Below are 12548 nucleotides of genomic sequence, written 5' to 3'. Positions count from 1 at the left end.
TGTGTATTGAACTCTGTTGAATATAGAAGTTCCTCTCTCTTCTATAGTTCAGTAACAGCTCAGCTCCTCCCTGAGTCTCTCCGTCTCCTCATAGCTCTGTATTTTCATTTTTCCGTTACTCTACTAAGGTAAAGTGATTCTAGATTACATCATATTGAAGTTTAACAGTGTGTGACTCCCTCTGCTGGATGTTGTGGAGTATTGTGTTGTCTCTGCTCCAAAGGTTTTTGTACAGAGTTTGTGTGTTTCCTGTCACTGTGGGCTGCAGAGCACAGTAGTACACAGCAGAGTCAGACACCTTAGCTGAGGGGATATTCATGAGGATTTGTTTGTCCTCCACTTTAATCTTCAATCCAGGAATTACACTATTGTTGTTTCCTACAAATCCCGAAGCAGAATGGGAGATGATGAACTCTGGTGGTTTTCCTGGATATTGTCGGTACCAGAAGAAAAAATTACCAGATGAATATCTGTAGGACAGAGTAACAGAGCTGCCTTCTAAACTGCTCTTTTCTTTCTCAGCTGGAGTGAGTTCTTCACAGCTGATACCTAAAGGAAGAGATGACTGTTATTTAATGTTGTAAAAGATTATATAAATGATTCACATTCAGGTGTTATTAGAATAGAACTTGTTCATCCTGCATAATTTAACATACCTGTTAGAATGGAGAGAAACATCAGAGAAATCACACAATGCTGCAGTGACAGCATGTTGAATAAAGGTAATGTTGATGGTTTGTGTATTGATCTCTGTTGAATATAGAAGTTCCTCTCTCTTCTATAGTTCAGTAACAGCTCAGCTCCTCCCTGAGTCTCTCTGTAAAGTGATTCTAGACTCCATCATGAAAAATATTGAAGTTTAACAGTGTGTGACTCCCTCTGGTGGACGTTGTGGAGTATTGTGTTGTCTCTGCTCCAAAAGTTTTTGAGCAGAGTTTTGGGGCGCTATCTTGCACTCAGCGCAATTGCCTTTGTACAACGACGCATGTATGATTCCTATTTTGCACCTGACGCACAGCGGACTTTTCCCACCACAGACACATGTCGGTAAATTAGCGAATGTATTTGCGCTCCCGGGGGCAATCCAGCAAATAGAGGAGGCATGTTCCGGCGCAAAAGTTCCCTGGTGCTATTTTGCAGTTTCAGAAAACAATTCCGCCACAGACCAGGAAAAACCTGGTCTAAAGTCAGTGGTGCTAGTCTAAAGTCAGTGGTGCTAGTCTAAAGTCAGTGGTGCTAGTCTAAAGTCGGTGGTGCTAGTCTAAAGTCATTTGTGCTAGTCTAAAGTCAGTGGTGCTAGTCTAAAGTCAGTAGCGCGTTATTCAGATGCTATTTTATGGGCGCATGCTTGGCCATAATGTAGTGTGTGCACAACGTGCATACACTTTGCTTCTCAACTTTATCTACACGGACGCACCAATTCCCATTTTTGCAAACCATTCATAATATAATAGTATATATAATATAATATATAACAATATTACTGAAAATGCATTTCAGGTGTTTGGATAGGTCAGGAGGCACTTTACAGTACAGTCCTCAAAAAGTCGCAGCATTCTTTGTGGCTTGTGTTTTACACATTTCCATGAATCATGGATGTGTTGATGATATAAATGAGTAAATATTAGAGGACTTAAGGAGACGTGATGTTGAACTACGGCGGGATTGGACAGGGAGTGGCAATGCGCGATGCGCTCCTGGTGTAGTGGGTGGAGGGAGATGGAGTGGGGGGAGGAGGAAGGGGCACAACAGGAGCAGGTGGTGCGTTTGGAGGCCCACGCTCCATGGCTGCAGCAATCCTCTCCAGACTTGAGGAGATGCACCCGAGAGGCCGGAGCAACATCGCCACCCGATCAAGACGGGCATTTATTACTTTGCCGCATCCCGGACAGCTCCCGCTGGCGTGCGCCAGGCAAATCTGCCGTTATAATAGCAATCCGCCATGGAACAAGCGCGCCTGCTCTTAAAGGGAATGTGAGATGACATTCTGATTGGTTTATTGCACATTAGGCCGAAAAATCTCATAGCTTCTTCAGACCAACCCATTTTAGATTTGCGTCGGGCGCAAGAGTCATTCATCCTGCCGGTATCATAGCAACAGCACCCGAGATCCGCCCACAAAGGTACTTGTGTTTCATGTTTGATACTACGTTTCAGATCGTTTAAATAGGGCCCTTGGTCTTTCCTGTCACTGTAGGCCTCACAGCACAGTAGTACACAGCAGAATCAGACAGCTGAAACTTCTGGATCTTCAGAGGAACTGACTTATCCTTGATTGTAGCATCAACTCTCTCTTGCACTTTGGAATTATCAGTTTTTACAATGTAATGTCGCAACATAATCTTTGGGTAATCATTTTCTCCTTGTTTGTACCAAAACAACGTGGGAATTGGATCAGTTGTCTCAAATGTACAGCCAAGAGTAACCGTCTCTCCTTTAGTTGCAATGACATCTCATGTTGGCTGGATCCCTCTGTCTTCTCCTTTACACTCTGGGGAAGAAGAGAACATGCAGATGAAGAGATGAATCAATAAAGATGATTGATTAAAGGAGAACAATCAGTAGTTTAAAGAGTTACCTAGCCAGAGAGTCAGAATCAGGATGTTAGTCAGCCAGTGTTTCATGTCTGCAGTGAGAGGGGAGGAGAGAGAGGAAGAGCATTGATACTCTGATGGATCTGGGCCTTCACATCATTGGTCCTTCCTCTTTAACATCTGTTGAGGAACTCTCAACAATTTGTGATTGTGCTGAACAGTGTGTGACTCCCTCCGGTGGATGTTGTGGAGTATTGTGTTGTCTTTGCTCCAAAGGTTTTTGTACAGAGTTTTGGTGTTTCCTGTCACTGTGGGCCTCACAGCACAGTAGTACACAGAAGAGTCAGCCACTGCAGCAGAGGAGATCTGAAGATCCAGATGCTTTTCTTCAGACAGTTTTGTAGAGAATATTGTGTCTGATTGTAGAGACTCTCCTGGTCTCGTAAAACTAAGCCCTGAAATGTACAGGAGAAACTCTGGTGGTTTTCCTGGATATTGTCGATACCAGAAAAAATTATCATTAGCATTTATTTTGTTGGAGTATCTGTAGGACAGATTAACTGTGCTGCCTTCTAAACTGTACTTTTCTTTCTCGGCTGGAGTGAGTTCTTCACAGCTGACACCTAAAGGAAAAGATAACTCTGTTATTGTTACAAAATTTTCAAGAAATGAATCACATTTATGAAACATTGCAAACAAACATAGAAAATGCCGAAAGTAACATACCTGTTATAATTGAAATGAACAGTAGAGAAATCATGAAATGATCCAGTGACAGCATGTTGAATAAAGGTAATGTTGATGGTTTGTGTATTGAACTCTGTTGAATATAGAAGTTCCTCTCTTTTCTATAGTTACTATAACAGCTCAGCTCCTCCCTGAGTCTCTCCGTCTCCTCGTAGCTCTGTATTTCTCTCTTTTAGGGAAAGGGGGGCCAAAAAAAAAATGTATAAAAGTGGGGGCTCCTTTTGGGGGGGTTGTGGGGTTTTTTTTTTTCTTTTTTTCTCTCCTTTTCCTCGTGCTCTGGATTTTCACTTCTCTCAGTTACACTACTAAGGTAAAGTGATTCTAGACTACATCATATTGAAGTTTAACAGTGTGTGACTCCCTCTAGTGGTTGTTGTGTAGTATCATGTTGTCTTTGCTCCAAAGGTTTTTGTACAGAGTTTTGGTGTTTCCTGTCACTGTGGGCTGCAGAGCACAGTAGTACACAGCAGACTCAGACACCTTAGCTGAGATGATCTCCAGTTTAACATGTTTCTTTGTTTTGTCAATGTGAGCTGGGAAATCAGAACCAGTTCGATGAATCGATCCTCCCTCTGTGATGTAGAGCAGGAACTCTGGTTTGGATCTCTGGTATTGTCGGTACCACTGGATACTGTAGATAGTACCCTCATATGTACAGGTCAGGTTGTCGTTTCTGCCCTCTGCAATATGTTCTTCAGTACTTTCTGGTTTTATGCTGTTCATGGAACCCAGGGCTGCAAAATGAGTATTATTCACGTCAGTTATCATTAACTTATACAGACAAACCTCTAGTTATGAAATAACTGGTTAATACAGCAGGTTATATGAGACTTTGATCTCTGTTCTAACACTCACCTATAAAGGGAGAGAAAAATAAAAACAGGTAAAGCAACATGTCTTTGGAGTTGTTAAAGCCAAACAGACAGCAGATGAGCAATGTTCTTCCACTGCAGTAGAATGAAAAACTAAACAGCCTCTCTGATGTGCAGCCCTTCTTCTCGACATCAAGCTGATTGTGCTTTTAGTTCCTCAAACATTTCTCCTCTGGAGACAGAAATCATCTCATTGGTTGAGTTAAATGTCAGTGGGCGGGGCCAGAGAATAACCTTTTGCTGAAAGGTGAAAAGATAAAACAGCAGTCAAGAGAAAGAAGACCTATGGTGGATGTTTCTGATGATTCTTTTTTGTGTCACTTTGTTCCCACGTTTTCAATGTTATTTTTCACTAGTGATTATTTTTCACTAGTGAAATCTCCAATAAATCTCATTTATAGGAGATTATACCTAAATTTGAAATTCCGAATGATTTTGACTAATTTTAGAGCAACTTATGTTGGTGGAGGATCACAGATGTGTGGATGTCAAAGTTTAGTCAGGTTTTGAAACCATTTAAATTTTTTCAAATGCTATAAAATTGAAGTCCCAAAATTCAATGAAAGTATTATTGGAGTACTTGCAATGTACTTTGTACATTGTAATTTGGTTAAAAAGAAACCCATATTTCTGATAGAGAAGTTCTGAGAACGGGTCAAATTTGACCCGAGGACAACATGAGGGTTAAGTGTGATACAAGATTTAATCCGCCCAATGGACCCGAAATATTTAAAGGTCCATTGTGTAACGTGAGTTGAGTTACCACCATCAATTCCAAGTATTCCTTTTGGCTTGAAATTTTACGTTTGCATTCGCATGAACTGGGGTACACGCTCCATATTCATGCTCCATCTTGAAATACATTAGCCGGTGAGGGACATACTGCTTCACCTTTCACGTTTTCGCTGTCACATGATGTACTCACAGGTGCTGCTAATGCTGCTAATGGGTAACGTAGCTTCCCGGCCCCGGTGGCAAGTTTTAAGAAGGAAACATGGAGGACCACACGTATTATTTCTTCAACCCAGTTTCTGGGGGGGGGGTTTGGGTTAAAATTCTGAGTTATTTTTTCAGAGAGTAACTATTTACTGGGTTATAGAGACTACACCAGACTGGTCCCCTGAATCCTCTTCATCATAGGAAAATTCACAATCCGGATCGTCAATAGCATTGTTCTCGGTCTCTGAAAGATCCTCTGACTCTGAAATCTCTTCCTCTACATCACTATTACCATCAAAAATCTGTGCTAAAACTTCTTCAGTTGCAAACCTTTTGGAGCTCATTTTGTAGTGTACGTGTCAAAGAGATGACATTACAACAGAGAAGAGGACAAGCGCGAGAAAGCTCCTCCTCCTTTACATACACACACACACCCACACACACACACACAAACACACACACACACAAACCTGGTTCTAAATGGGTGTTGAAAGTCTCCGGGTCAAAATGACCCGCAACATCATCTTTGTATGCAAACTCTGAACAGACATTCCACTACACATCAGTGTGTCCAGATTTTATGAACAAGTTCATGACCCTAAATGTGGAAATGTCATACAATTTCATGAAGAAAAAGATAGGTTAACCAGTATTTTGGTCAACACAAAAACGCAAATGGGTCAAATTGACCCTTAACATAATACGAGGGTTAAAAAACAAAAAACGAATGGTTATTTGATTTTCGTTTTAAAATACAACAATTGAAATCGAAATACAAGGCATTTTTTTCCTTTTCATGGTCAAAAGGGGATGGGAGAAATTAAAAATATGCTGTGATTTTCATTTTCTATTTCATATAACAAAAATAAAATCACTCGGAAATAGAAATGAAAAAAGGTTTGTTTTTTCATATTCAGAGACCGGATGTTGTCATTTCCAAGGCAACAGCGCCAGCATAGCCTACCAGTGTTGCTTTCAGCCCAGGCCAAAATTACTTTGGAAACCTGTGCTCTTGATAATGCTTGGGGGGGATTTTATTTCAAAATGTCACATTTATTTATTCCCCTCTCTCCCTGCCTCCCTCTGACTCTCTGTCTCTACCCGCCGCAGACAACTTCGCCCCAAGAGAGTCGAACCAGCTGAGGAAACAGACTTTCAGTTCACGGCTGTAATGTTACCGTTACGCCACCGTTAACAATCCCAAACGTTCTGTTGCTGATCTGGCAGAGAGTCACCGGCGGTTCGGGATCAGATCACGGGGATCAGACCTCCGGTGCTGGGTCTATTCTAATATTAGCTGCTGCTGCAGCTAGCTAGCAGCTAGCCACCAGCCCTGTAACCTCGGTCCTCGCGGTTTGCTTCCCGGGACGACTGACTCGATCTGGTCCGTCTGCAGAGCTGCGTTACCCGCTCTAGCTGAGCTGGGAATCTGCCGCGCTCGTGATTTATTCATATTTTATTTTATTTGCAGATAGTGATGTGCTATGATGCACTTATATGCACTAGCTGCTTTTAGTCTGAGTCTGTGAGATAACCAAACTTCCTTTAAATATAACGTGCATATAAATAGATGGAATAAATAAAAATCCCTCAAAATAAATATAAGTAAAACACACATGTATTTAGGCTATTTAACTATTATGACTAATGCCTATGTTCATGTGTATTTCCTCATTTATGTATTTCATGATCTATTTCATAGCCATATGTATATTTATGTAAAGGGGGGCAAAAAGCTACAGATTCCCTCAGCTGCAGCCGGGACATTCTAAAACGCTTAACGTGAAAAAGCTTAACTTTAATGTACCTAAACAATGATCAATTAGATATCAGTCAGTTATCAGTCAGATAACGTCCATGACTTGGGTTAGATTTTTTGATCACTGTTTAGGTACATTAAGCTTTTTCCTTACAATATCCCTTAATGAAGCAGAAACCCTTAATGTCAGCTACGTCCATTGGACTTTGGGTTAGATTTTTGACAGTTTTCAGTGGTTATGAGAGAGAAATTTGGTAATCCTTGATCATTGCTCATTGATCATTGTAACGCCAGCTCTGCAGAGTCAGTCCCGGGGAGCGAACCGTGAGGACCGAGGTTACAGGTCTGGTGGCTAGCTGCTAGCTAGCTGCAGCAGCAGCTAATATTAGAATATTAGACCCAGCACCGGAGGTCTGATCCCCATGATCTGATCCCGAACCCCCTGCCAGATCAGCAAGCTTAACGGCAGCAACAGAAAGTTTGCTGGTATTGTTAACGGTGGTGTAACGGTAACATTACAGCCATGAACTGAAAGTCTGTTTCCTCAGCTGGTTCGACTCTCTTGGGGCGAAGTTGTCTGCGGCGGGTAGAGACAGAGAGTCAGAGGGAGGCAGGGAGAGAGGGGAATAAATACATGTGACATTATGAAATAAAATCCCCCCCAAGCATTATCAAGAGTATAGGTTTCCAAAGTAATTTTAGCCTGGGCTGAAAGCAACACTGGTAGGCTAGACTGGCGCTGTTGCCTTGGAAATGACAACATCCGGTCTCTGAATATGAAAAAACAAGACTTTTTTCGTTTCTGTTATCGAGTGATTTTATTTTTGTTATATAAAATATAAAATGAAAATCAAAGCATATTTTAAATTTATCCCATCCCCTGTTGACCATGAAAAGGAAAACATGCCTTGTATTTCAATTTTGAATGTTGTATTTTAAAACGAAAATCAAATAACAATTGTTTTTTGTTTTTCAATACCTGTTTATGAAATGAAAATCGAATGAACAAAAAAGTACACGGACCCAGAGGATATCTGAAGATCCATTTTGGTTTTATCCTCACTCACTGAAACAAACAGTCCAGAGTTTGTAGTTTGCATTATTTCTCCTGATTCCAGATGAGAGATGAGGAACTCTGGTGGCTTTCCTGAATATTGTCGATACCAGAAGAAATAATCAGCAGAACCTTTGGAGTATCTGTAGGACAGAGTAACAAAGCTGCCTTCTAAACTGTTCTCTTCTTTCTCTACTGGAGTGAGTTCTTCACAGCTGATACCTGAAGGGAGAGATAACTCTGTTATTTATTGTTGTACAATGCTCAAATGATTCACATGCAGATATTATTGAAGCATAACTTTTCCATGCTGCATAATCTAACATACCTGTGAGAATGGAGAGAAACATCAGAGAAAACATACAATGCTGCAGTGACAGCAAGTTGAATAAAGGTAATGTTGATGGTTTGTGTATTGATCTCTGTTGAATATAGACGTTTCTCTCTCTTCTATAGTTCAGTAACAGCTCAGCTCCTCCCTGAGTCTCTCCATCTCCTCGTAGCTCTGGATTTTCTCTTTTCTCAGCTAAACATCTAAGGTAAAGTGTTTCTAGACTACATGATGAAAAAGATTGAAGTTAAACAGTGTGTAACTCCCTCTGGTGGATGTGGTGGAGTATTGTGTTGTCTTTGTTCTAAAGGTTTTTGTACAGAGACTGTGGGTTTGCTGTCACTGTGGGCTTCACAGCACAGTAGTACACAGCAGAGTCTGTCACTGCAGCAGAGGAGATCTGGAGAATCATTTTGGTTTTATCCTCACTCACTGAAACAGACAGTCCAGAGTTTGTTTTATTTTGCGTTCCAAAGTGAATGGTGATGAACTCTGGTGGTTTTCCTGGATATTGTCGATACCAGAAGAAATAATCATTGTTATCAGCTTGTTTGGCGTATCTGTAGGACAGAGTGACAGAGCTGTCTTCTAAACTGTTCTTTTCTTTCTCAGCTGGAGTGAGTTCTTCACAGCTGACTCCTAAAAGGAAGAGATAACTCTGTTATTTCATGTTGTAAATGTTATAGAAGACTAAATACATTATTCACATTCAGATGTTATTAGAATAAAACTTTTTCATGCTGCATAATATAACATACCTGTTAGAATGTAAAGAAAGATCAGAGAAAACACACAATGCTGCAGTGACAGCATGTTGAATAAAGGTAATGTTGATGGTTTGTGTATTGATCTCTGTTGAATATAGAAGTTCTTCTCTCTTCTATAGTTCAGTAACAGCTCAGCTCCTCCCTGAGTCTCTCCATCTCCTTGTAGCTCTGGATTTTCACTTCTCTCAGTTACACTACTAAGGTAAAGTGATTCTAGACTACATCATATTGATGTTTGTCAGTGTGTGACTCCCTCTGGTGGATGTTGTGGAGTATTGTGTTGTCTTTGCTCCAAAGGTTTTTGTACAGAGTTTTGGTGTTTCCTGTCACTGTGGGCTTCACAGCACAGTAGTACACAGCAGAATCAGACACTGCAGCAGAGGAGATCTGCAGATCTATTTTGGTTTTATCCTCACTCACACTCAGTGAAGCAGACAGTCCAGAGTTTGCAGCATTTTGTGTTCCCACAAGAAAGATGAGAAACTCTGGTGGTTTTCCTGAATATTGTCGATGCCAGTAGAAATAATCAGCACCAAGCGCTTGTTTGGAGTATCTGTAGGACAGAGTAACAGAGCTCCCTTCTAAACTGTTCTTTTCTGTCTCTACTGGAGTGAGTTCTTCACAGCTGATACCTAAAGGAAGAGATAACTGTTATTTCATGAAAAAATTATTCACATTCAGATACTCAGAAACTTGTTCATGCTGTATAATCTAACATACCTGTTAGAATGGAGAGAAACATCAGAGAAAACACACAATGCTGCAGTGACAGCATGTTGAATAAAGGTAATGTTGATGGTTTGTGTATTGATCTCTGTTGAATATAGAAGTTCCTCTCTCTTCTATAGTTCAGTAACAGCTCAGCTCCTCCCTGAGTCTCTCCGTAAAGTGATTCTAGACTACATGATGAAAAATATTGAAGTTTATAAGTGTGTGTCTCCCTCTGGTGGATGTTGTGGAGTATTGTATTTAGATTAGATTCAACTTTATTGTCATTGTGCAGAGTACAAGAACAAAGACAACGAAATCCAGTTTGCGTCCAACCAGAAGTGCAAAAAAGCAGAAAAGTGCAATGTGATATATAAAGTATAGACAACTGGTGAATAGACAGGACAAGAATATAATATTATAAATTGCAGTGTTAATAAAAAGCAAGTAAAATATATATGTAAAATATGAACACGTGTATATGTATATTCAATGTGATAATAAAAAAAAATTAATGAACAATATAAACAATATGTACAGTATGTTTAAGTGCAGTTATGTACAGTATAAAGTAGTAAGATTATAAGTAGTAGCAAGGATAAGTATAGTTTAGAATATATGAAGAGCAGTAGAATATGGCGATGTATAGATGTAAAAAAAATAACAGTATGCGCGTAAAAAAATAGAACAGATATAACGGGGGTGGTTAGGTGCAAATTATCCGGGGTTTTATTACCGGTAACGGTTTGTGACTCCTCTGGTGGATGTTAGCCAAGGTTTTGTGTACTTGCTGAAAGGTTTTTTTGTGTTTCCCATGCTGTCGGCTGCAGAGCACAGTAGTAAACAACAGAGTCAGAAAGCTGAAGCTTCTGAATCTTCAGAGGAACTGATCTTAAGTTGGAATTGTGTGTAGATGAAAATCTCTCCTTGAACTCGTCTGGTGTGTTCCCTTCATCCCTTGAATGTGCATCAGAATGAATTTGGGGCTGTTGTTTCCATCCTGTTTGTACCAGAAGAGATAATTATTATCGTATGTACGTGCTGTTATATTGACAGCCAAGTGTTACCCTCTCCTTCCGTAGCATCACATCTCCCTTCTGGTTGCGCAGCACGGGCTCTTTTGGTGCTCTGCATTCTGTAAAACAGCAACAAACAGAATCAGTGTGCTGTTAAAGAATCATATCAATGTTGGATTGATATCAAAGAAACAGAGTTGTGTTCATACCAAGGCTCATAGCAGCCAGCAACACTGAGATGAACAGAGGCTTCATATCTGCAGTGTGGAGTAACTCTGAGCTACAGCAAGTATAAAGAAGGCTGGGATCTCTCTGTTTAGTCTTCATCAACACTAAGTTGGTGGATTAGAAGGAGGAACCTGATCACAGCCCTGGGTTATTCCCCCTACTGACTACATTACACCTAACACGTGTTATGCCTCTCTCCTTTTCTTACTTTACAATTGCTTAGCTTTGTGTTTCGATAGGCGGCCTCTAGCTCACCCAGTAAGAGCGTTCGCCCCATGTTGGCTGAGTCCTGCAGCGGCTCGGGTTGAATCTGACCTGTTGCCCTTTGCTGCGTGTCATCCCCCGTCTCTCTCCCCCTTTCATGTCTATCCACTCTCACTTGAAATAAAGGGGAAAAGCCCGAGAAAAATAATCTTAAAAAAAGGTTGTGTTTCGAGGCCTAAACTAGTAGTAAAGTAGAAGAAATAATTAACTCTGACTCTGCACTCTAATACTTTCATAATTTTTTATGTCTAAATGAAAAAGATAAATGTAAAAGAAGAACAAAAACAATGATATTGTGTCAGTCTGTCACAAATGGGTCCTAGAGTTCTAGGGTTAGTAGTCAAGTTAGTCACTCTATGGATCAATAATCTGTAAATGCATGTGTGAAAGAGAAAATAAATGTTTGAATAAACCTACCTTTATCTCAGGTTCAAAACACACCAACTGGATCACATAGAGTCAGAAATCTTTTTCTTTTTTTAAATGAAGGGAGTAACTTTACGTTGCCCAGCGATTTTGCTGCTATAACGTCAGCAGATTGCAACAGGTAGCCATTTACTTTATAAGTCGATTGCTCATCTCATTTTGGGTGAACATCAACTTATGAATTATGGAGGGAACCCAAGGAAGCCACAACAATAGACGTTAATTGCCGACATAGCACCTCTGTTAATGAAATGATTGAGCCATGGCGTACTTTGTGACGCTACTATTAAATGAAGTTTTAAGTTGTTGCATATCCATTTTGAATGTTTTACCCGCATGTTTTTCATATTGCAATCCATTTTTTGTTGACCACCACATAGTTTTTATATGTAAACAGAATTATCTTCATTTCCAAATGGCACTCAGCCACATAACTTCACTTCTTCATGCTTCTCTGTGGTCTGTCAGGTTGGGATATAGTGGATCTGGGCAATGATGCATTCATGAAGTATCGCATTGCTGGGAATTAATAACATTACTTCATTCAAGAATAGACGGAAATTAATTTATTTGTCGAACACCTTTTAAAATAATATTCTTTTTCCTCTTTCAGTTTGGGGAAAGGTATCAAGTCTTTAAAGTCAAAAGGCTCAAGTCCAAGTGATGTCATAAGTCATTGGTGTTGAAGTCCAAGTGGAGTTGCAAGTCTTTTCTTCTCGACTAGAGTCTAAAGTCATTAAATTTGTGACTGAAGTCTGCACCTCTGGTTAAGGGACTCTAAACATTTACATCACATTTAGCATATTTAAATGATTGTCATGAGTCTCAAAGATTGTATTGGAGAAGACAACAGGATGTCTGTTAAGTAACATTTATCGACAATGAAAAATAAAAACTGTAGAG

General features: G+C 40.1%; 1 gene segment (V, D, J or C); it reads right to left on the bottom strand.

The window, feature by feature from the left end:
• Positions 1–265: 265 nt before the first annotated feature.
• Positions 266–9795, bottom strand: LOC120567883 (the record flags this gene model as incomplete). The annotated part of the segment is given in 2 exon segments: positions 266–549; positions 9724–9795. Coding segments are annotated over 2 exon segments (339 nt in total), but the record flags the coding sequence as incomplete, so codon positions are not given.
• Positions 9796–12548: the final 2753 nt, after the last annotated feature.

Source organism: Perca fluviatilis, chromosome 11 (genome assembly GCF_010015445.1).
Source record: "Perca fluviatilis chromosome 11, GENO_Pfluv_1.0, whole genome shotgun sequence".
Classification (NCBI taxonomy): Eukaryota; Metazoa; Chordata; class Actinopteri; order Perciformes; family Percidae; genus Perca; species Perca fluviatilis.
Note: the sequence above shows the minus strand (reverse complement) of the source record. Positions and strands in the feature narration are given on the sequence as shown.